The sequence below is a fragment of the Cricetulus griseus genome, chromosome 8 (assembly GCF_003668045.3).
Source record: "Cricetulus griseus strain 17A/GY chromosome 8, alternate assembly CriGri-PICRH-1.0, whole genome shotgun sequence".
In the NCBI taxonomy this organism is placed as follows: Eukaryota; Metazoa; Chordata; class Mammalia; order Rodentia; family Cricetidae; genus Cricetulus; species Cricetulus griseus.
Genome location: NC_048601.1, coordinates 64,268,077 through 64,293,059, shown reverse-complemented (window position 1 = coordinate 64,293,059; position 24,983 = coordinate 64,268,077). Strand labels below are relative to the sequence as shown.

General features: G+C 47.9%; 1 protein-coding gene across 6 annotated transcripts; it reads right to left on the bottom strand.

The window, feature by feature from the left end:
* Positions 1-225: 225 nt before the first annotated feature.
* Positions 226-24,458, bottom strand: Capg (capping actin protein, gelsolin like). Of its 6 annotated transcripts, XM_027429469.2 has the most exons (12): positions 24,239-24,253; positions 23,914-23,999; positions 22,996-23,049; positions 8,371-8,406; positions 8,030-8,202; positions 7,774-7,928; positions 7,411-7,578; positions 5,748-5,897; positions 5,346-5,438; positions 4,631-4,763; positions 2,012-2,100; positions 226-429 (listed from the first exon to the last, which is right to left on the bottom strand). In XM_027429469.2, the coding sequence occupies exons 4-12, from the start codon at positions 8,391-8,393 to the stop codon at positions 364-366; spliced, it is 1,050 nt and encodes a 349-aa protein (XP_027285270.1). In that variant the 5' UTR covers positions 8,394-8,406; positions 22,996-23,049; positions 23,914-23,999; positions 24,239-24,253; the 3' UTR covers positions 226-363. The 6 variants fall into 6 exon arrangements, with proteins under 6 accessions (XP_027285270.1, XP_027285269.1, XP_027285273.1 ...); XM_027429468.2 differs by lacking the exons at positions 23,914-23,999; positions 24,239-24,253 and adding an exon at positions 24,385-24,458; XM_027429472.2 differs by lacking the exons at positions 22,996-23,049; positions 23,914-23,999; positions 24,239-24,253 and adding exons at positions 14,420-14,503; positions 17,126-17,384.
* Positions 24,459-24,983: the final 525 nt, after the last annotated feature.

Genomic DNA, 24,983 nt, shown 5'->3' with positions numbered 1-24,983 from the left:
GCGATACCAAGACCTGGCACTGTGCCACCTCCCTGTTGGGTTCTGGGCATGGTGGGGGTGGGGACAGCAGCTCCACTGAGAGTCCTGGCCATGCAGAGGCAGCACAGGGCTCTCAGAAGCTGTGGAATTATCTTCTATGTTCTACTCAACCCCCAGAATGGGGATGAGCCCAAGTGACCAGGTGGGACAAAACCAGCCCAGGGCAAGCAAGCACACCAGAAGAGCTGGGAAAGGAATGTGTCTCCTTTATTGAGCGTCCACAGAGAGGGCACCTCAGTGCTGACTCAACAGCCAGGGGCATGGGGCGGAGGACAGGCAGGCCGGTGGTAGAAGGCAGGAGAGGAGGGCTAGGGGCACCAACCCTCATTTCCAGTTCTTGAAGAATTGCTTGAAGATGGGACTCTCTCGGCCCTGGGGCAGAATCTCCACCTGCAGTGGGAGAAAAGCTCAGCTCACAGGTTGCCCACCACCACCTCTGAGGAGGGGGAGGCCAAGGGATACCATGACAGGTCAGCAAGGAGTTAGACAGGACATAACCAAGGGAAACCACAGACACGGCCTTGGCAGCTGCGTCTCCTGAAAGAACGTTCCTTTGTGGTTAAATACTCTTGTCATAGCCCTGCAGTTAGGTTGTCTCGCTACGTCAGAGGCTGAGGTGTGAGGGCATTTTCCCATGCATGTCATCAACCAAAAGGCCGCATTGTCAAGAGACGCATGATCACTAATGCCACTCGCACTGTGGTCTTTGACAGCCCCCACATACATACACCCTTTTGTGTTTTTTCTAGAGGATTATGGGAAGAAAAACTCTAAAGGGATATCTGGTCCATCGTGATTTAGGAGGGTAAAGGGGTATATTACCCCGGGAATATACCACCCACCTCATAAATATTCATAAAATTGTCTTCAGTATCCACAAATCAGAACCCATGGGGCAGCTCCCCACCATAGGGCAATGCACTCCAATCTCTTTGGAGTGTTCCTTTGTATGAATTTGCTAAAAAGCTGCTCAGACTGTCTGCCTCTTGACTAAATTCTTTCATTCAAGAGGATGAGAGCCCTGTAACACCAGGCAAGAGGCCGCCAGCCGTCTAAGCCAGTCCTGAGAAGACAAAGATAAGACAGGGCAGAGACAGAGAAAACACTGCTCCAAGGATGGGGCACTCTATGGCAGATACCACCAATTAGACATCAGCTGTATCAGAACTTCTGATCAGGGCATGGTGACTCACACCTGTGATCTCAGCACTTAAGAGGCTGAGGTAGGGGAATTGTGAGTTCAGAACAACTGGAGATACATTGTGAGTTCTAACCTAACCTGGGCAAAGGGTGAGACACCGTGGGGAAAGGGGAAAGACAGAGCTGAGGCTGTACCTCAATGCTAGCCACACACAAAGCCCCAAGTTCAATTCCCAGCACCGCATAAGCCAGGTGTGACCCACACCTGTAATCCTAGAACTTGGGAAGTAGAGGCCAGAAGATCAGAAGTTCAAGGTCATCCTTGGCTACATAGAGAGTTTGAGGCCAGCCTGGGCTACATGAGACCCATATGGAGAGAGGCAAGATGAGAATAACTTGTATAGCCACTGTGCTGGGGAAACACACAGCCACCCAGTGACATGCCCTGCCCTTGAGGCTCCCAGGCTTCCCTTTAAAAATAAGTTTTGGGTTTTTGTTTGTTTGTTTGGTTTTGGTTTTTCGACACAAGGTTTCTCTGTGTCACAGTCCTGGCTGTTCTGGAACTCACTTTTAGACCAGGCTGGCCTCGAACTCACTGAGATCTGCCTGCCTCTGCCTCCTAAATGCTGGGATTAAAGGTGTGCGCCACCACCGCTGGCAAGTTTTGGGTTTTTGTTGTTTAAAATGCTGAAGGACTGAAAAGGCCTTTCCACCTATCCACCTAACTGGTCTGAGGCAGGTGAGTCTGCTCTCAAATCCTGAGCTGTCCTGCTCTTGTCTGGTTAGGGGTAGGGGGCCACAGGAAGGTGCCAGGGGGTGCAGGTGTCCTCACCTGAGTGTTGGGGGAATATCTCATCCGAGAGATGAAGCCATCGGCCACTTGGAGGGCTGCCTGCCGCTCCTTCTCATTAGCTTTTCGTCCTGGAACATAGGAACACAATTTCAAAAGGAGAAGCAGATGGGGTGCACCTGACTAGGGAGAGCTTGCCTAGTATGTGTGAGGCTCTGCCTTTTGTCCCTAGCACCACAGAAAACCACCTGTAAGCCCCGAACTGGAGAAGTCGAGGCAGGAGGCTCAGAACTTCATCTTCATGTTTTCAGCTACATAGGGAGTTCAAAGTCAGCCTGGACTGCATGAGACACTGGAGGGGGTGGAAATCCTCTAGTCTCTCTCCCATTTTCTTGAAGAAATTTAAAGGATCCACAGAATACCTGACAGGTTTTTGTTTTGTTTTGTTGTTGTTGTTTTAAACAAAATGTACTCAAGTATACTGAGTACCCAAGAATACTGAGGGCGCCTTGGAGTATGAAATCATACCCTTAATTTTTTTTCCCAGAAATCTGGCAGCTCTAAGCTTTGATTAATCAATTAGTTAATTAATTGAAGCCTCTGCCTAGATCAGCAGAGTCTTCAAAAAATTTATTTATTTATTTATTTATTTATTTATTTATTTATTATGTGTACAGTGTTCTGCCTGCATGTTGCCTGCAGGTCAGAGGAGGGCACCAGATCTCATTACAGATGGTTGTGAGCCACCATGTGGTTGTTGAGAATTGAACTCAGGACCTTTGGAAAAACAAGCAGTGCTCTTAACCTCTGAGCCATCTCTCCAGGCCAACAGAGTCTTTTGGCTCTGATCAAGCCATCTTTTAGGAAGAATAGGCTTCCTTCTAGACATGGAACTGTAAGGCTAGTGGGCTGGGGCAATGGCTCAGCGGTTAAGAGCACTTGCTTCTCTTGTAGAGGACCTGAGTTTGATTCCCGACAACCACTTGGCACTCACAACCATCTGTAATTACAATTCCAAGGGATCCAATGCTGTCTTCTGGCTTCTGAGGACACTACACACATGGAAGAAAAATACACATACATACACATAAAATAAAAAAGAAACTCTAGGGCCAGGGCTTCATCCTTCCTTGGAGCTCCTTACCTTCTTTCTATATGTGTACACTGTTACAGATAACACTGTCCTATTATCAAAACTTCTTTTTGTGTGTGTGTGAAATTAAATAGGACATGGAGTAAAATTCCTACAGAGGTGAACTGACTCCCACAGGGCCAAAAGCCAGCATGCTTGCTGATGAAGTGCTTATAAAACTGAAAACCACACAGAACCCACAATATAAGCAATGAAGGCAATCATTTATGTAGTCCTTTATGTAGGCCATCACTGGGACACAAACTGTGATTCAAGCTGAAGGCATTTTGACAAGGAAACAGAGCCAAGCATGGTGGTTGGCTCTCCAGCCAGTGCTAAACTCTTGTGAACTATGAAGTATCTGTGTCCTTCCTCTGTAACTGACCAGATATTCTGGCATCCATGGATACTTGTCTTCCTGCCTCCCAAGCTCCCTGCCCCATGGTTTCTTTTTCTATAATGATTCCTTTCCTAGGGACTACAGATCCTCACTCACTTAGGCCTCTGGAAGCTCAGCATTGGCTCCACGTGTTTGGCACCTCTGCAGGAAGGAGAAGGCAGCACCAGGGCAAGGGATGTAACTCAGCTGGTAGAATATTTGCCCAGCATGTCCTGGGTTCCAACCCCAGCACCTGAGAAAATCAGGCATGGTAGTGCATGTCTGTAATCCCAGCGCTTGGGAGATGGAGACAGGATGGTCAGGAGTTCCTTGACTATATAACAAGTCAGTGGCCAGCCTGGGCTATATGAGACCTTGTCTCAAAAAAGAAAGGAAAAGGGCTAGAAAGATGGCTCAGTGATTAAGAACACTTACTGCTTTTGCAAAGGATCAGAGTTTAGTTCCCAGCACCAACATCAGGAGCTCATAACTGCTTTTAACTTCAGCTCCAAGGGCTCTGATGCACTCTGTCCTTCTTGTGTACCCACAGGCATGCATACACAGAAAAAGAAACAGAGAGAGGGAGAGAGAGAGAGAGAGAGATCCTGGCAGTGGTACACAAAAGCAAGCAGGCTCCCAGGATCATGGCATCCCCACATTTCCATGGGCAAAGCAAGCCACCAGCTCCAACACACAGCACAGTGCCTTCCTCTCTCCAGCAGATACAAGCTCTTGGAAAAGCACAGCCTGCATGCCCGCAAGTTTACAACACACTACATAAAGAGCTACTAAGCCCATCTAAAATTTACCTTTGGTACAATTACCTCAGAACCTTGGGGTCAGACACCACAGAGCCCTGAAAGCCTGGACACTGCTGAGAGAGTTCTCAAAGTGTGGTCCCTGGACCCCACAGGCATGGCCTGGAAACATGTTAAATACACATGTGCTCAGGCTCCAACTCAGACCTGGTGAATCTGAATCTCTGGGATGAGCCCAGCGGAGTTCTGAGGCCGGCTAAGGTTTTCAAAATGACTGAGCCTATTGGGTTCAGGGAAGCTGCAGGGCCCTCAGGCTGAGGAGGCTGAGCCTGCTGCAGGGCCCCCATGGCAGCTGCAGGGCCCTCAGGCTCACACTGAGGAGCCACACATACCCTTCCAGATGTAGATTTTGCCACAAGGCCCGTTGTCCAGAACAAAGCAGTCATCTGGGATCAGCAGTTCAGAGGCAAAGGGGCTGGAGTCAGCCACCTTGGTCAGATTCATCTGTCCAGTGGCATCAGAGACCTGGGGAGAAAGGACAGTCCCCAGTGTCTCTCTCTCTCTCTCTCTCTCTCTCTCTCTCTCTCTCTCTCTCTCACACACACACACACACACACACACACACACACACACACACACACACACACAAGCACACACACACACAGGCCCTCACCTTGAATGGAGGAATGGGTTACCCAAGCCCTCCCCAATTGCTTCTCCCAACAGTTCCAAGCAACAGGCAGGAAGAGCCCCCACACACACACCAAAAGCAAGCATCAGGCAGCCCTCTCTTGTCTGTCAACTGTAGTTCAGAGGCTATGACTCCCTTAGAGAAAGAGGTGACTTCCACATTACAAGTCAGTGTACAGGCTTCAAATAAGACAGGCTTAGCATTAGCTTCCAACCTTCATCAAGGAGCCAAAGTGAATACCATTTATCTCCTCAGAGGGCTGCCATCTGCCTACTATCTACCCATCTCTCCTCCAACCCCTACAACCTACTTGATGCCTGGCCAGCCTTCCCACAGCCTCCTCCTCCCCGCTTTAGCTCCATGTCCCTGCCACCGGCAGATGCCTGGTTAGTTCCCAGCAGGCCTGAAGTGCCCACCTTATACAGGGCCGCAGCTTGGGCATTGGTCTGGTCAGCTGTGAGGTCTTCCTCAGGGTTGCCCTCCTTCAGAGCAGGCTTGGGGCCCAGAACCTACAGAGCCAGACAGGATTACTGGGGCTTCTGCACCCAAATTTCCCAAGTCACCACATCCAGGACCACCTGTGTCCTGTACTAAGATAGAGGGCAAAGTGATGGGTCCAGCCCACCCACCAGACAGCCTCCTGTCCCAAGGCTGTGCCCACGCAGGGCACCCCTTATCACCATCACACACAGGTACCCCATGAGCGACCACAGGACTGAGTAGGGCCCCAGATAAACCCCATGATCATCTACTAGCCACCTTCATAATCCCAGCTCATCACTGTCTCTCTTGGCTGCATCCGAACAGCAGCTCCCCACCTGAATCATCTCGGCTGGCTCCTCTCCATCAGTGATAATTTCCACCTGGGCCTTGCCCTGCCGCTCGCTGTCCCTGATGGCCAGGGCCAGGTCCCTTGCCTTGTTACGTTCCAGGATGTTGGACTTTCCACCACACCAGGCGAAGATATTCTGCAGAGAAGCCAGACAGGCCCATCACAGCCTTTGTCCTGCCCCCACTGAACAACTGTACCCACAGGCTGGGCAAGCAAGAAGGCAGTACCAGTGCCAGAGTGGTTGCACACACCTCTAATCCTAGTACTGAAGAGGCAAAGACAGGCAGATATCTGTGAGTTCGAGGCCAGCCTGGTCTATAGAGTGAGTTCCAGGACAGCCAGGGCTACACTGAGACTCTATTTAAAAAAAAAAAAAAAAAAAGATAAAACAAACAAACCCCAAGAAGTCAGGGCCACTCTCCAGAGGCTTCTGTGAAAGACAAGAACACCCCACAAGAGTAGTTCCTGGGACTGGAGAGATGGCTCAGGGGTTAAGAGCACTTACTACTCTTCTGAGAACCCAGTTTCACCTATAGGGGGGCTCACAACCATTCATAACTTCAGTTTCAGTGGATCCCATGACTTTCAAGGGCACTGGGAGAAGTGGTGTAAATACAAACATGCAGGCAAAACACTCATACAGATAAAATAAATCCAAAAGAAAAAAAAAATTGAGACAGGGCTTCTCTGTGTAGCCTTGGCTGTCCTGGAACTCACTTTATAGACCAGGCAGGCTTCTCACTTCCAGATCCCCCCACCTCTGCCTCTCAAGTGTTGGAATTAAAAAGGATGGGCCACCACCACCCAGTTTCAAAAGAAAAACATTTAAAGAGTACTTCTTGCCCATGAGCCATCATCATATATTTAAGCTTTTTAAAAATCTTGTGTATAAATTATCTCCTGGAGCTAGAGAGATGGCTCAGTGGTCAAGAGTATACACTGCTCTTGCAGGGGACCTGCGTTCTGAGAACCCACAATGGGCAGCTCACAACTGCCTGTCACTCCAAATCCAGCGCCCTCTCCTGGCATCTACTGGTATCTGCAATCACATGTACATGCCCCCCACACACAGACATTAATTTTTTAATGTAATCAAATTACAAAAATAATTCAAAATAACCTAAATTTGTTTTTAAGAAATTTTAAAGCAAGCTGAGTGGTGGTGGTGCACGCCTTTAATCCCAGCATTCAGGAGGCAGAGGCAGAGGCAGAGGCAGAGGCAGAGGCAGAGGCAGAGGCAGACAGATCTCTGAGTTTGAGGCCATCTTGGTCTACAAAGCTACACACACAAAAAAAAAGGAAGTTTAAAGCTTTCTGTTGAGCCCCATTTATATAGCCCCATGGGCTACATGCAGCCAACCAATGGCCACAGGGTGGACATACCTGGAACCATATGGGAGAAAGCACACAAGTTATGTACAGGTTTGAGACCACTGTATAAATGAGCCTGGAGCATCTGAGGATGGTGGTGGCTGTGTGTCACTGGGAAATAATCCCTATGGGTCCCTAAGGGCTGACTGGCTGGGGGTGTCTACTCACTGATGGAACAGTTCACCAGCCACCGGTTCTACCTTCTCACCCCTCCCTCCCCCAGCATCCCAGCCTGTCTTAAAGCATTGGCGCTGGCTCAGCGTCAGCCACCTACCCACCTGACCCAGGTCCAGGATGAAGCAGTCCCCGGTGTTGAAGCTGTCCCAGCTCAGTGCCCTCTCAGTGGCTCGGATGTTCTTCTTCCCCTTAACCTGGTAGAGCTTCTTGACGGCTGCTGGGGTGGCCCCCAAGGATGTCTTGTGAAATGCGGACTCCACACCACCTTCCTGAAGCCCAGAAAACTGGCCTGAGTGGCCTCACAGGCAACCCAGAACCTTCTATGTTCCATCGCACTAGGAGGCGAAGGAAGGTGGAAACCAATCCCCAAGTGTGCCCAGGCCTTCCGAAGGATAAGAACAGCTGGAAACAGGAGCTGACTCCGAGAAAAGCCATGGGAAGGAGGGCGTGGAAGTGGGTCTCACCTGGTACTTGAGGCCACGTGGGAAGTAGCTCATGAAAAGGTCGGACTCGTTCCCTTGAACCTCACGGTGCTGCACAGGCCGCTCCCCAAGGAGGGTGTTGAGGTGCACAGCCAGCACAGCACAGGCGCCCTGCTCATCCCGGGATGATTGCTGGCCTAGGGTGAATGTGAGATGACAGGCAAGGTCCCTGAGATCCACTGCAACCTCCATCCCCGGCTTGGCCAAACCCACACAGACATCATTCCAACCCCTTTACCTATCCACAGGTGTAAATGGGAGACCTCTTCTGGGCCATTGTGTAGCACTAGGTAGGAATCCCCAGAGAAGAAGATGCCATGGTTCTCTCGTGCTATTAACACCGGCTTCAGCTTCTCCACACGCCATATGTGTAGGCCTGGGTCTTGGACTGAGGCTGGGAATGAAGAGCCGCTGTAGGAAGAGACGGTTGGCAGTGGACTTGGTGAGGAGTGGACTCAAGCACAGAGACATGGGCAGGCCTGGAGACTGAGGTCTGGGTATAGTGAGAGAGTTGGAGGACAGAGCAGCCCTTGAGAGTGAAGATGGAAGAGAACAGAGACGATGGGGCACACTGCCTACCTCTGAGGAATGGGTGAGTACATGCTGTTTTCAGACCTGAAAAGAGAAGCCATGATTACCACGAGGGTCATAACAACCAGCTGTCTCGTCGGTCTGGGGGAGCCTTCCAGGAGGCCAAGTATCCTCCTTTTGCCTTTTGGAGGTAGAATCGTATGTAGCCGGGTTGTCCTCAAAGCCCATACATAAGTATCTGAGGACGACCTGGGGTTGAGGTGACACCTCATGGTTAAAGGGCTACCATGCAGGTAGGTGGCCATGCCACAGAGGCAGTGAGGGGCAATTCAAGTTCCAGCTGTCAGTCTACCAGAAGGAAATCTTCTGATGGGCCAATCTTGTTTAGGCAAGGCCACAGGACTGCAGACCCTGGAATGTCTTTTGCTTCTGGTGTGTCTTTTTTTTTTTTTTTTTAACATTTTATTTATTATGTATACAATGTTCTGCCTGCATTTATGCCAGCAGGCCAGAAGAGGGCACCAGATCTCATTATAGATGGTTGTGAGCCACCATGTGGTTGCTGGGAATTGAACTCAGGACCTCTGGAAGAGCAGTCAGTGCTTTTAATGGCTCTGAGCCATTTCTCCAGCCCCGTTCTGCTGTGTCTTTACATGTTTGCTGCACTTTCTTTCTCTGATATCTAGTATGGTGTGAGTGGACGTGGGGAGATCTCCACTGCCTGTGATACAGTGTGCTTATCTCTTGGAAACATCCCGTTCTACTGGGCATTTTTATGTGTGGATTGTCAAGATGACCCTTCACTAAACCGTACAGTCTAAATTGATAATAATAATGATAGCTTATACAAAGTTTGGTGAATAAAACTAAATACCAGGATATGTTTCACAGCCATGGTCTGTGAGTTTCATGTAAGGAGGTACATATGGATTAACAACTGAGTCCCAGTAACCCAGCTAGTTTAGATTCTTTTAACTTTAATGTCGGGAGATGTGTTCATAGGTCTTGGAGTGCATCACCGTTGAAACAAAGCTTTGAAAATAACAAAGTTAGACTAAGGTGTTTTTGTTAAATAACTTTAAGGTGAAAAACCTAAGAAGACAATCTAAAGTTTTAGAAAGACACATAGTTAAATTTGAAACTCTAAGATCAGGGAACAAGAAGAAAGCAGCCCAATTATTCCTGGTTGATGTACTCTCCTTGCTAGGTTTGGTTGATGAGCAAAGGTGATAATTAATTCCTTATACCCATTTCTGCCCTCAATCTCCTGACATAAAAACTATTAATGAATGGATATATACCCTAAAGATTTAAAGCTGACTGATTATTTTTCATATATAAAAGTTTAGGTTTGTGATTCCTTTAAGACTCCTTATAAGATTACCTTTCAAGATAAGTAATAAAGTAATTGGCCCTTTCTTTGTAACTGCAAAATGCAGCCTGCCAGTAAAAGACCTGACAAGAATAGCTTGCTTGCCCACATAGTTAATCTGTAACAAGTTGCTTAGGTATGAATGTATGTGGTTTCTTGGGATAATTTGGTTTTCACCTGTAATACATAAAATGTTTAATTGATGGGTGTTGGTGACGCACACCTTTAATCCCAGCACTTGGGAGGCAGAGGCAGCGGGTCTTTGTGAGTTCGAGGTCACCCTGGTCTACCTCCAAAGCCACAGAGAAACCCTGTCTCCAAAAAGAAAAAACAATGTTAAGTTAAAAAACACAAAACTTAGTGACCTCAGATCACTAAATTCAAAGTTCAGAGCACTAGTATTTTGTTTATGCTGGGGGTGTAAAGCTGTTCCCACATCTGAACTTAACCAATTTAATACATCACATTAACAAGTATATATCCTCAGCTGGGCGTTGGTGGCACATGCCTTTAATCCCAGCACTCGGGAGGCAGAGGCAGATGGATATCTGTGAGTTCGAGACCAGCCTGGTCTACAAGAGCTAGTTCTAGGATAGGCTCCAAAGCCACAGAGAAACCCTGTCTCAAAAAACAAAAAACAAAAAAAACAAAAAAATGAAACAAAACAAGTATATATCCTCTTGGATAACCATATCAGTATAATATACCATTAACAAGTATAACATTAATTATGCTCATAGATATCCATATCAATATAATACACCATTAACAAGTGTAACATTAATTATCCTAATAGATATCCATATCAATATAATATACCATATTAACAAATACATGTGATATTAATATATCCTCATGGATAACCATATCAATATAATACACCATTAACAAGTGTGACATTAATATATCCTCATGGATATCCATATCAATATAATACACCACATTAACAAGTTTATGTGACATTAATATATCCTCATGGATAACCATATCAATATAATACACCATATTAACAAGTACATGTGATATTAATATATCCTTATATAAAGAAAGTATTTAGCAGTTTACATCCATTCCTGATTTAGAATAAACAAACGAACAAAATAAGCCAGCTGGTACTGCAGAGGTGGCTCAACAGTTAAGACCACTTGTTACTCTCGCAGAGAATCTGAGTTCAGTTCCCAGCAGCCAACAGCCATCTATACTCCAGTTCTGGGAGCTAAACGACCCCTTCTGACCTCCAATGGTACTACATGCTCATAGTACACAGGCATACACTCAGGCAAAACTACCCATACACATTAAAATAAAAATAAGTAAATCTTTTAAAGAGTAAGCCAAATACGCTACTGCAAACTTGCAGTCCCAGCACTTGGGAGACCAGGGCAGGGGGGATCATGAGTTTTAGGCTAGCCTGGGTTGCACAAGGAGACCCTGCCTCATAAACTAAAAGAAAAAAAAAGAAGAAGAAAGAAAAGGAAAAGGCCAATTATGACAGCAATGGGAAGGGGGAGGCAGAAAGTCCAGATGCTCAGGGATGTTCAGGTTCTGGGCTAGCCTGTGTTATGTGAAATCCTGTCTTAAAACAAGAGAAAATGCCTGAACTAACAGTATACACCTGCCAAACTGACATTCCAGAAACAGAACCAGGAGAATCAGAAATCCAAGGTCATTCTTGGTTATCTAGTGAATTCAAAGCCAACCTGGGCTATAAGACACCCCATCGAAAAAGAAAAAGGAAGAAAGGAAGAAAAACGAGAGACCCGTGACACAGCTCGGTGAGTAAAATTGCCCAGGACACAGCTCAGTGGGTAAAGGGGCTTGCTGCACAAGTCTGAGGAAATGAGTTTAATCTCAGAACCCACGTAATGGTGGAGGGAAAAATCAGCTCCCTGAGTTTGCCCTCTGATCTCCACATTTACACCATATATGTGCATCCATGTACATCCACACCAACAAAAATTTTATTTAATCTAATATCTTAAAAAAATCTTAACAATCAAACACTAGAGAAAGGCAGAATGCTTGCCAAGCGTGCATGAAGTCCTGGCTCAATCTCTAGCCCTACATAAACTGGGCATGATGGCTCATGCCTGCACTTGGGGGGTGGAGGCAAGAGTTCAGGGTCATCATCAAAGGGTTTGAGGCCAGCTTGAGAGCCATGGACCCTGTGAGAAAAGAGAGAGAACTTGGCGAGAGAACTTGGGACACACCTTTAATCCCAGCACTCCAGAGCAGAGGCAGATGGATCTCTGTAAATTCAAGGCAAGCCTGGTCACATAGTGAGTTCTAGGCCAGCCAGGGAAAGGGAGAGAGAAGGGGGATGGTGTTTCCTTAAACAGAGTTTTTATTCTTTAAATCTACTAAAAACAAAATCTTCATGGGATTTTATCCCTCCTAGCCAATTCTCTCCCAAGGGAACTGCCCTCTTTCTGGGCATTAGCTATCATCCCTTCTATGTTCCCAGCGTCTTTCAGTTCCAGACTGATGAATGCCATCTTTGCTTTGTAAGTCAGTAGAGAAAATGTTTCTTGGGCAAAAATAAATGGTAGTATAGGGAGAATGCAAAAGGCAAGCTGTTGTTTTTAATATGCCACCTTTTTTAATATCCAAAAAATACAGTCATAATAACTTCACCCTCCCTATATTTGTTCCCGTCAGCAGCTGGTTTCTTTTTTGACCTCCACATATGTTCTATGGCACACGCACATGTGCGCTCGGGTGTACATGTACACACACTAAATAAGTAAGTAAACATAAAGAGTTGGCTTTCCCTTCCACCACGTGAGTTCCGGGAATCAAAGCCAGGCAGTTAGCCCTAGCAGCAAGTGCTCCCTTACCACTGAGCCATGTCTGGGCCTAAGGTTTTCCGTTTGTTTGCTTGCTTGTTTTAAGTCTTTTAAAGGAAGAGAGCATGTCACCAGCACTTAATTCAGTTCATGCCTCCACCCGGTGAGTTGCTGGAAGAGGTGCCCTGTGGGACGCGGAGGGCGGGTGAGAGTAGAAAGGTAAAACCTGCAGACTGGAGTTACAGGAGGGCAGAGAAGGGTGCGTGTTGAGTCTGTGCAGGAAACAGCAGGAGGCAGAGCTGTGGTGAAGGATGTGAAAGGCTGGCGGAATTACCACTTTCCCTTTCCTTACCAAGCTCCCAAACAGAGAAAGGCACCGTTTTCTTCCCAGCATGACATGTCCCCAACACAAACTCCATGGGGTGTGTGCACACCTCCAGCTATGGGCAGTGCAGCCTGTGAGTCAGGTAGGAACTAATGAGTCAGCTCCAAACCCAAGCTCGGGAATGAGATAGACTGAGCCCATAATGGCACTGTTTTTAGTTCTATGTTACCAAGATGAGAAATTGGACCATAACTCAGAAACAAGTGCCCTCCACTCCAGGCCACTGCAGGGTTCTGTGTGTGTGTGTATGTGTATGTGTGTGGGGGGTTCAGTTGTCTGCTCCTTCACGACCCTAGATGTTCATTGTCACTATCTCCTCAGGACTGAAAAGGCAGTCTAAAGTCTTGAGTTCCATCCCCAGGAACCACAGGATGGAGGAGAGAACCAACTCCCTAGAGCTGTCCTCTGAACTCTGCACCCATACCATGGCACATGCACATAAACACACACACACACAGCTCTATAATAATAAATGTAAAAAAGAAAAACTACCCAGGCCCTTACAGAAGTGCAAAGACTCTGGCAACCTTCTAGACCTTTCTACCTACTTCCTTGCAAAATCCAGTTTCTGTCAAAGATCTCTGAAACTTCAGTCAGGCTGCAAGTCCCCATAATCCATATCCCATCATCCTTTATCCAGATCTGGTTGCTGCACCATCCCCCACACGATGTCTGATCATCCTGGCTGTCTTCAGCAAGAATCCTGTTAGGTTAGTTTGACAGAACCTCCCTCCCGCCCCTGGCGCTTCCTTTTGGTAATTTTCCATGCACTGACCCTTACCTAGCAACTTGACTATCAAAGTCTTGTTTTTTCACACTGAGTTGGGTGTTGAGACTGAAGGAACCAGCTTCCTTTTGGCAGCCATAACAGCCGAACACGTGCTTGCCATAAACCTGCCTTGGTCACTAGGAGGTCAGATGACTGTCTCGTGACAAGGAACCCATCAGAAGTTAGCTGGTGGCGCTATGCTTTACGACCCTGGGTGTGCTTTACGGACAAGCGCACAGCAATGACGTAGAGAGCATAGCAACCACCCTGGGAGGGCCTATGGGCCATAACAACCAGTTGACCAATCAACACAGGGCAAGCCCTCCAAGCCTGGAGGCACACCAATCGTGAGCCTGTGCGTAAGCCTGTGCGTACCCCTAGACACTCCCCTTACGCTGCCCTATAAGATCTTTTGGGAGACCCAAGGAGCCGTCTTTTCTAGCCGTCCGCCATGGCGGGTGGGTGAAAGACCCGAGCTAACATGGGGTTAGCTCGTTAAATTACAATAAAGCCTCGTGCAGTTTGCAGCAAGCTCTCGAATCCGCCTGGTGATTGGGGTGACCTCGAACCTGGCCTGAGACCCCAGATACTTGAGTTTTCGGGGGTCTAACAAGACTAGTCTTTTTTCCCACACTGCAAGGCCCTGATGCTGTCTGTAGTCTCTATACTTACATTAAAGGTCCCGTTAAGCCTTCCTTATGGTATCAAGTAATAGTGAATAAGTTTTTTTCGGTTCTTTCTTTTGGGACAGGGTCTTTTGTAGCCTAAGTTGGCCTTGAACTTACTAGGTAGCTAAGGGTGACCTTGAACTTCTGCTCTTTTGCCTTCGCCTCCGCAGTGCTGGATCACCAGGCCGGTTTTATGAAGCGCTAGGGATGGAAGGAGGAAACCCAGGTCTGTGTGCACGCCCGACTCTATCAGCAGCTGCATCTGCAGCCCCTAGGTTTGTCTTTAACAGTATCAGTGCATGGGCCAGGAGACTGCTCCACAGGCTGGAAGTGTTTTAAACAGATGTTCAAAGTGTTCCTCATAGTGCGTGACATCTGCTGCACATGGGAACTTCAAAAGACAGGAAGGCTTTTAAAACTCTGGACAGCCATGTGTAATCCCAGCACAGAGAGGCAAATCTCTGTGAGTTCAAGGCCTGCCTGGTCTACAGAGCAAATTCCAGGACAGCCAACACTGTTACACAGAGAAACCCTGTCTTGAAAAAAACGAGAACAAAAAATGAAAACAAACAAACAAACAAAACCCAACAACCTCCTGACAAAGCTGGGCAGGCTATGACATGCCTAGAATCCCAACTAGTTGATAAACTGAGGCAGATGTATTATTAAACGTGTAAAATCAGCCAGGGCTGCAGAGCGTGTTCAAGGCCTGCCTGTGCAACATAATGAAGCCAATCTCAAGATAAAAAGTAAAAAGAGGGCTGGGGATATAGCTCAGTGGTACAGTGCCTGCCTAGCATGCATGAGGCTCTAAGTTCAATTCCCACTCCCAAGGGTAGGGAAGTGGGATGCATGAGGGACATGGGCTAGCTGAAACCACCTTCATGGGTGGAAGCTGGGTATGAGACAAGCCCCCCATCAGTTTCAACTGAGGAGGTTCCCGCTGCCTCCCATCAGCTCCTGGTCCTGCCTGTGCTCAGGCTTTCCTGGGGAAGCGACTTCCCTGGCAAAGAGCCTTCCATTCTTGCCTCCTGCTTTCAGCCCTTGGACTCGGTCCCATGGCTCCTCCAGCTTCCTTGGTACATGTATCAGGCCTCCACCCTTGCGGGCACACATCAACCCTAACTCTCTGAGGGATAATAAGCCAGTACTTTAGCTCCTGTGGGAGTTTTCCCAGCCCTCTCAGGCTTAGAGCACATCCCACCTTCTTCTCTGTCAACAACCCAGGAGCATACCCCATGCCTCAAGCAGCTATGACAATCTATTCATGTCCATTTATACAAGATCTGTGCTGGGGGCTCAGCCCTGGGCAGGCTGCAGGAGGAGAAGCAGAGCGATGAAGAACCGTCTGCCTGGTGGCCTCGCTAGAGGGCTCAGGGAAGTGGGGAGCCATCACATCCAATGAAACCACAGGCTGACTTCCTCCATGTAAGACTGTCACATAATCACAGACCAGCATTGGAAAGAGCCTTAGTGCTCAGATAGTCCTCAGAGCAGACACCTCTTCCAAAGCACCCTTCATTGTTCTCTTGAATGCTTCCGGTGGTGGGGAACTCACCTCTCCACAGGCAGCCTCTTTTTTAATCTTCCTTTGGGAGTGGCAGGAACCAAACCCAAGGCCATAGGCACAGCTAGAAAACACTCTACCACTGAGCTACACTATAGCTGGTCACCTCTGTTGAAGACACCTTTTCCCCACTGTGCCATAGTGTGATGAGTTTTAGGGACTGGCTCTCTCCCTGAGACAATAAATCACCTTTGGAGCAAGAAGTAGAGTTTGCTGTGGACCTTTGATAAACCTGATTGTGTCCAAAGAACTTGTTCGATTGCCTTGATTAGCTGAGCCTCAGTTATTGGACTAGATAAAATCAGAGGGATAGCCTCGGACCTCAATATCGGGGGCACTGCCTGGAGTAGCTGTAAGGCAAAACGCCAAGGGGCAAAGGGACCCATCAGACTGTCCTGAGTGGTGGGGGAGGATGTGTGCCCTGCTGGCTAATCCTGGCCCTTAGAATAAATATCTTTAAGGACACACTGGGGGCTTAGAGGTGTGGGGGGGTCGCTCCTACTTTCACCAACATGCTTGACGCTATCAATGACCTAATGGTGCACCAGTGACCCAGGACTGAGGAAAACCAGTCTTTTCCCTCCTCTGACTCTGTTTCTCAATAGATCACTTCCCTACATGGTTCCTATCTGTGCCGTTAACTGGGGAGGGAGTGGACTTTCCATACAAGAAAGCACAGGACTTCCTAGACTGTCTGTCACCCATGCTCCTTAGAAGTGGGGGCAGCAGTGGCTCTGGACACCCAGGCTCTTTCCCCACACACCAAAGCAGTTCCCACTCCCCACACCTCCAATTCTACCTCCATCTTTCTCCATATCCTTCCCCGGAGACCCTCTGCTGGGGGCTGGCTGAATGCCCCTCAAGCAGCTGGACCTACCTTGCTTCGCCCCAAGCCCCTCTAGTCCAGTGGTGTAGACCAAGGACAGTGCTATCTTGGGCACACGCACTGCCAAATCTGAATTCACCTCCTGACAGACTGACGGACGGCCTTTGTGGACCTCTCAGAAGGTCTGACACCGCCTCCTACAGACCAGGACGAACCCAGACCCCCTAGCTCCTCCCCTGCAGCTGGAACACAGCCCACTGGGCCCACCCAGCCTTTGCAGCTGCAAAACTGCAGTCTTGATAATAACCTCAGCCTGACTTATGCCTGGGGACATCATTCCTGAGTGTTCCTAGACCCTAGCAGCCAGCCCTCCTTACCCACCCAAGAGAGTCCAGCTAGCCCATCTCTAGGAGCCTCATCCCCCTTTTACCTCTCCACGGGGCCTTTTCTTCTCAAACTCTTCTCAGCTTGCCCCACCCTAGCTTCTCACTTCCCTCTTCTTCACTGGGTTGTTCCACCCACCTGCCCCACCCAAAGGGAGGCTCAGTGCTGTGAGCCCCAAGGGGGTAAAGGCAAGCTCCAAGATTCAGCAAGGCTGATAGAAAGCTGTTTCTCGGACGGACATGGCCACTGGTAGGCCCAGGCCCACCACGCTCTCATCATAGCGGCCTCAGGCAAGGCAGGTTCTGAAAGACTGATCAACAAGGAAAGCCCCATTCCAATAGCCAGCCCAGGCAAGCATGTCTGCACAGACCGGAGCTGCACACCACCAGCCTTAGTCACATTTCCTGGGTTGAGTCACTGGCTCTGCACTGCTTTTTCCTCCTCCCCTTGACTAGTTTGTTTCATTAAGCTAACTACATGTGATTTCTTTCTTTCTTTCTTTCTTTCTTTCTTTCTTTCTTTCTTTTTTTTTTTTTTTTGAAATGAAGTTCCAAGAGAGTGTGTGGGGCCCTGACACATTCTGGTTGGTTTGAGGGTGTGTGTGTTTTCATTTTGCTGTTTTATTTTATTTTATTTTTTAAAGATTTTATTTATTTGTTTGTTTGTTTGTTTGTTTGTTTGTTTATTTATGTATACAGTCTTCTTTCTGAATGCCAGCAGAGGGCACCAGATCTCATTCAAGGTGGTTGTGAGCCACCATGTGCTTGCCGGAAATTGAACTCAGGACCTCTGGAAGAACAGTGCTCTTGACCGCTGAGCCATCTCTCCAGCCCTTATTTTATTTTGACAAGCTCTCATGTAGCTGAGGTTATCTAAATTATGATGCACCTCGAGCTAGCCTTGAACTCCTGATTCTCCTGCCTCCTGAGTGCTTGGGTTTGGGCTACAGGTGTGGGACACCATGTCCAACTCTTTGTTTTTTTTTTGTCTGTGTTTCTGTTTGTTTGTTACTGGGACAGTCTTACTTTGAAGCCCAGGATGCTATGAAACTCAATATGTAGCCCAGGTTGGCCTTGAATTTATGACAAACTTCCTGCCTCTGCTTCCTGAGCACCAAGGCATCATGCCAGGTGCTTTGACACATTTAATGCAGTCTCTCCATGCTCCAAACACTGCCCCTTCAGCTGGTTGTGGTGGTTCATGTCTTTAATGCCAGCGCTCAAGAGGCAAAGGAAGGGGATCTCTGAGTTTGAAGCCAGCCAAAACTACAAATCGAGTTCCAGGACAGCCAGGACTACACAGAAAAAACCCTGCCTGGAAAAACCAAAAATAAGTAAATAATGAAAACATACACCACACCCTCAGTCTGCTGCTTGTTTACCAGATGTCCCCTGTCACACAGTCTGGGGCCTGGAGATCTAGGAGACATCAATAGAAACTAGCATGGTCAGCCAGCAAGATGTGGTGGCACACACCTGTAAAACCGGCACTTGAGAATCAGAAGTTCAGAGCCACCTTCGGCTACATAGACTTCAAAGCCTGCCTGGGTACATAAGACCTTGGAACCCTCCTGATCTCCTGAAAACAGAAGCAAATAAGCAAGATCAAGCCAGTCAAAATTACAGAACAAAACCATATCTCCAAGAAAAAAGAAACAGAGACAGAGAGCATAGGCTGAACCCAAGACAACAGTCTTTCCTTTCACGTACTCGCAGGACCATAACACATAATCAATCTGGTCTAACTTGCTGGCCCCATGATGGACCCTGGGGCACAGCCTGAAGTCACACAGGAGGCAGGAGGCTGAGCCAAAGAGGCTACGATTCCCTTTTGAATTTCTAGAGCAGCGGTTCTCAATCGTCCTAACGTTTCAGCCCTTTAATACAGTCCCTCATGTTGTGGTGACCCTCAATCATAAAATTATTTAATCGATACATCATACCTGCAATTTTGCTATTGTTATGAACCATAATGTAACTATATATCTATGTGAGATAAGTTTGTTAAAGGGGTCATGACCCACAGGTTGAGAACTGCTTGCCCTAGAGGAAGCAAGAGCAGAGTCTGTGTGAAGCCCTTGGAAGTAAGTACCCAGTGGGCAGCCAGACTTGGGTGGCTCAGTGTCCAGGGACTCTGGCAGGCCTGTCCTGGAAGAGTGTTGGTCAACAGTCAGTTCCAGATAGAACTTAGTATTCAGAGTCAAAGCCCTAGCCTTGGTAATACAGCAGGACCAGAAGCAAGCCTTCCCGATTATCTGACCATCAAACCAGCTAAAATATCTGGCTGCTAGGGGAAAGCCTGGGGAAAAATACTGAGTGGATGGGGACAGTTGGTATTTGCTTGTTTGTTTGAGACAGAGCTGATGGGGAAGTACTTCTGTGTACGTTTATCTTATTGATTGTTAAATAAAATACTGTTTGGCCAATGAAATGGCAAGTTAGGCAGGACTAGGAGTCAAAGAGGATTCTGGGAAGTGTAGTAGAGAAGTGCTGATCCAGGCAGGAAGTGACATAGCAAGGAGACTCATATTTAAGCGAAGGAGAAACAGGAAGGCCCCTTTTTTCCCCTCTGCTCCTGGTCCAGTGGTACAATGTGATCCACCGGCAAGGAGGGATGCCAATAAGGCATCCGATAAGGTAAGTCTTATAAAATATATAGGTTTGTGATAGTTAAGACTGAGCTAACAGATGAGAATCCTACTCATTGGCCAAGCAGCATTGTACCTAATACAAGTCTTTCTGTGTATTCATTTGGGCCTAACTCGGGCAGGTGGCTGGCATAAAGCTCACACATGGTGGTGGGGCTCAGGCGGAAAAATTTATCGTAACACAGAGCCTCAGAAAAGCCCACCCTAGCCTCAGACTTTCAATCCTCATGTCACCGTCTCTCCATCTCCTGAGTGCTGGGATTTCAGGTGTGCACCAATATGCCATCTAAATGGATGCATACTGTGTGCTAAATGCCACCAGAGCAAGAATTAAATGTTTTCTCAAGACATTAAATGGAGTCAGTAGGATGGCTCAGTGGGTAAAACCACTTGCTGACAACCAGAGTTCAGCAGAACCTACAGTAAAAGGACAGATTGGGGGCTGGAGAGATGGCTCAGAGGTTAAGAGCAGTGACTGGGCCAGATGGTGGTGGCGCACACCTTTCATCTCAGCACTTGGGAGCAGAGGCTGGTGGATCTCTGTGAGTTTGAGACCAGCATGGTATCAAGAGCTAGTTCCAGCAGAGCCTCCAAAGCCACAAAGAAACCCTATTTCAACCCACCCCCCAAAAAAAGAGCATTGCATTGACTGTTCTTCCAGAGGTTCTGAGTTCAATGCCCAACAACCACATGGTGGCTCACAACCATCTAGAATGGGATCTGATGCCTTCTTCTGGCATGTAGGTAAACATGCAGACAGAACATTATATATATAATAAATGAATCTTAAAAAAAAAAAAAATGACAGAATGGATTCCCGAAAGATGCCCTCTGGGGCTGGAGAGATGGCTCAAAGGTCAAGAACACTAGCTGCTCTTTCAGAAGACTGGTGTTTGGTTCCCAGAAGCCATGCCTTGCGTCTCACAAACTGCCTGCAACTCCAGCTCTAGGGGATCTGACTCCCCCTTCTGGCCTCAGAGAGCACTGCACTCACATTTGTATATACAGTGTCAACTTGACAGAAATGTAGACATATCTGGGCAGAGGGATTCCTAATTGAGAAAAGGCCTCCATAAGATTGGCCTGTGGGCAATTCCGTGGCATGTAATACCCTGATTAATGCTATAGGAGAGTCTAGCTCACTATGGGCAGTGCTACCCTGGAGCAAGGTGGTCTTGGATGATATAAGAAAGCAGGACAAGCACGTTATGAGGAGAAAATCAGTAAGCAGCATTCCTCCATGGCCTCTGCATTAGCTCCTGCCTCCAGATTCCTGCCCTGACTTTCCTCAGTGAGGGACTGTTTGTTACCTGGAAGTGTAAAATGAAATAAACCCTTTCCACTCCAAGTTGCTTTTGGTCATGGTGTTTTATTACACAATAGAAACCCTGACTAAAACATACACATAAAAAAAAATAGAAAAATAAATCTAAAGAGGTTTAGAAAGAAAGTTGTCCTCTGGCCTTCATGTGTGCTGTGACATGCACCCCCATGCATATATGCATGTGTATACACAATAATAATGAATAAAAATTTACAAGCATTGAATGTTCTCTTTAAAGAATACGGTTTTATGGGGCTGGAGTGGTAGCTCAGTGGTTAACAGCATTGGCTGTTCTTCCAGAGGACTCAGGTTCCATTCCCAGCATCCACATGGAGGCCACAACTATCTACAACTCCAGTCCCAGGGGATCTAATGTACTCTTCTGGTCACCTCAAGCACCAGGCACCCACAGTGTATACAGACATGCAGACAAAATACCCATACACATAAAAATAAATAATAGTTCAAAAAGCCAAATGACAGGTTGGTCTGAGCTGAGATCCTGAAGGGACCATCCCCCCATTTAGGCAGCCATGACAGTAACACGTGCTCACTATGACCTTGTCTTAGTAACTAGAGGTTAGGTGTCTGCCTCGTGACAAGGAACCAATCAGAAGTTAGCTGGTGGCGCTATGCTTTATGACTCTGGGTGTGCTTTACAGACAAGTGCACAGCAATCACCCTGGGAGGGCCTATGGGCCATAACAACCAGTTGGCCAATCAACACAGGGCAAGCCCTCCAAGCCTGGAGGCACACCAATCGTGAGCTTGTGCGTACCCCTAGACACTCCCCTTACGCTGCCCTACAAGATCTATCTCTGCAGCCGGTTCCAGCTATCTTTTGCGAGCCATCCGCCATGGCGGGTGGGTGAAAGACCCAAGCTAACATGGGGTTAGCTCGTTAAAAAAAAAAAGCCACAATAAAGCCTCATGCAATCTGCAGCAAGCTCTCGAATATGCCTGGTGATTGGGGTGACTGCGGTCGTGGCCTGGGACCCCGGATACCTGAGTTTTTCCGGGGGTCTAACAATCCCAGCAAGACCTTGTCCATGACAGAACCACAGGCAAGCCAGAGAGCTTGGCACAAGGTTAAGAGCTGGTCTTCAGGACTGAAGATGTAGCTCAGTTAGTAGAGTGTTCACACAGCAGGCATGGAGCCCTGAGATGATCATTGCATAGCATAAAGACCAGTGGAGTGGCTCAGCTGGTAAAGACACTTGCCACTAAGCCTGAAGACCTGAGTCCAAGTCCCAGGATCCACATGGTGCTGAAGGGACTAGCTCCTCATTTCGGCAGCCATAACAGCCGAACACGTGCTTGTCTGACCTTGCCTTAGTCACTAAGAGGTCAGAAGCCTGCCTCCTGGCAAGGAACCAATCAGAAGTTAGCTGGTGGTGCTATGCTTTATGGCTCTGGGTGTACTTTATGGACAAGTGTACAGCAATGACGCACAGAGCATAGCAACCACCCTGGGAGGGCCTATGGGCCATAACAACCAGTTGACCAATCAACACAGGGCAAACCCTCCAACCTGGAAGCACACCAATCCTGAGCCTGTGCGTACCCCTAGACACTCCCCTTACGCTGCCCTATAAGATCTCTATGCAGATGCTTCGAGCTGTCTTTCCTAGCCATCCTCCATGGTGGGTGGATGGAAGGCCCAAGCTAACATGAGGTCAGCTCATTAAACAACAATAAAGCCTTGTGCAGTTTGCATCAAGCTTTCGACTCCGCCCAGTGATTGGGGTGGCCAAGGTCCTGGGCTGAGATCCCAGAGACCTGAGCTTTCTGGGGGTCTTACAGTGGAAAGGGAGATCCAGCTCCAGAAGATGACTGCAGTCCCAGTACTTGGAGGTAGAGTTGGGAAGATCAAAGTTCAGAATTATCCTTGGCTACATACAAGTGTGTGTGTGTGTGGGGGGGGGGAGTGGAGTTTACTACTTACCAGCAGTGCCTCCTCAGGTCAGATTCAACTTCTTGGAGCCTCCTCGTGTCCAATCTGTAAAGTGGGCACACAGATAAAAGTGAAGGTTAAACAAGATGCTACAATTAATGAGCAAATAATGAATGTTCAGTAAACTTGGACTTTTTAAAATTACATTTATTTATTTACTTATCCATTTATTTATTGGGGGAGGGGGCGTCATGTACACACTATAGCTTGAGGGAAAGAGAACAAATTATGGGAGCTGGTTCTCTCCTATCACTTGGGCCCTGGGAATCAGATTCAGGGCTTCAGCCTTGGTGACAAGCGTCTCTGCCAGCTGAGCCATCTCATGGACCCTCTTAGTCTGCCATTCATGTCAACAGTGACTAAACATTGCTGGTAAAAGTGGCCAGCGCCTGCAGCAGCAGTTCCCTTCCTTTCCCAGGCTTAGTGGTAGGTTGCTGTGGAGAGAAAGTTAAACCAGGGACACCCTTCCCCCCCCACACACACACTGCCCCTGTGAATGCCCAGATCTATGGATCTTGGCTGATCTAGCGCAGAATCTAGGTGGCTCTTAGATTGAGACCCTATGTACACCCCAGAAGACAAAGATGAATAAAAATCACTGTTCACTACCCTTGAGCTAAGAGGTCCCTTCCACCACAGGGAAAAAAAAAATTATTTAAAAAAGTAAATAAAAGGTTGTTGGGGCTGGAGCAGTGGTTGAGTGGTGAAGAGCTCTCACAGTCCTTCCAGAGGATCGGGTTTCAGTTCACAGCACCCGCATCAGGCGGCTCACAAGCATGACTGCAGCTTCGAGGGAGGCTTCCGACAGCCACATGCACACACCCAAGCTCAGACAGACAGAGTACACACAGCGTAGAAAGAAAAGAAAGACTTGCTGAGTGTGGTCAATGTAAGTATGGTGGTTCACACCTGTAATCCCAGCACTTGGAAGATTACAGGACAATCAGAGGTCTGACGTCATCTTTGGCTGTTCAGTGAGTTTAAGGAAGTCTGGGCTACAGGAGACACCGTTTCAAAAAAAAAAGAAAAGAAAAAAAAAACCAACCCAACAAAGTTATAAAAGAAAAACAAGGAATTTGTTCTTTTTTAAGGCTCAGGTTAGTTCCCCCACCCTTACCCGCACCCCTCCTGTTCTACTTCTGTTCTGCCCCCCCTCCAACTCCTCCTCCCCGCCCCCCAGCACCCTGCTTCAAGTTTGTTCTACATGAATGGGAAAGTGTTTTGTGGACTCTACCCGTCTCTAAATCTAGTAGAGCTTTTCGCCCCTAAGGAAGGTGTGGAGGGGGCAGGTAGCCGGGCTCCCCGTTTCCCACAGAGTCCTTCGAACCCCAAAGTAGGAGCCCCAGGCGGCAGAGAACAGATTCCAGGCGACCTACTTACCCGAGGGGTTTTGTGGCTCTGGACAGGGTTGTTTTGCTGGCGACCACGCCTCCACCCCCCTGGGAGAAGTGAGTCACCAAGAAGGGCCAAGTGGCTGGAAGTTGACTGGGGGCGATTCTGGGCCGGCGCCTCCCTTCCCTCCCAGCAACTGGGTCTCTAGAGACCTAGCACTGGGGGCCTGGTAGGGTCCTCAGGTCCAGCAAAGCTAAGGTTCACACCGTACTATGGAAAACTGGGGCTGAGGAAAGCAACTTCACTTGCCTGGTCTCCATCACGGTTCCAACCTCTGCAGTTCCCTGGAGCATGCAATTGACACTTTTGGTGTCTTCGATGGGATCTCTGGCCAGGTATGAAATACCGGGCATGGTAGTACATGCTTGAAATCCCAGCACTTGGAGGATCACACACACACATATAATCTTTTAACAAAAATGGTCTTCCATTTTCACATTCTTCAACATTATTTCTACTTAGATGAATTCTCAGGGAGGATCAGAAGGAAGCAGGATTGTAACCCAGGCTGGCCTGACTGCATCAATGCAGCCTTCTACTGTTCTCTAATCCAGGGCCAAACAGACCAGCCAGTGTCTGCATCAGCG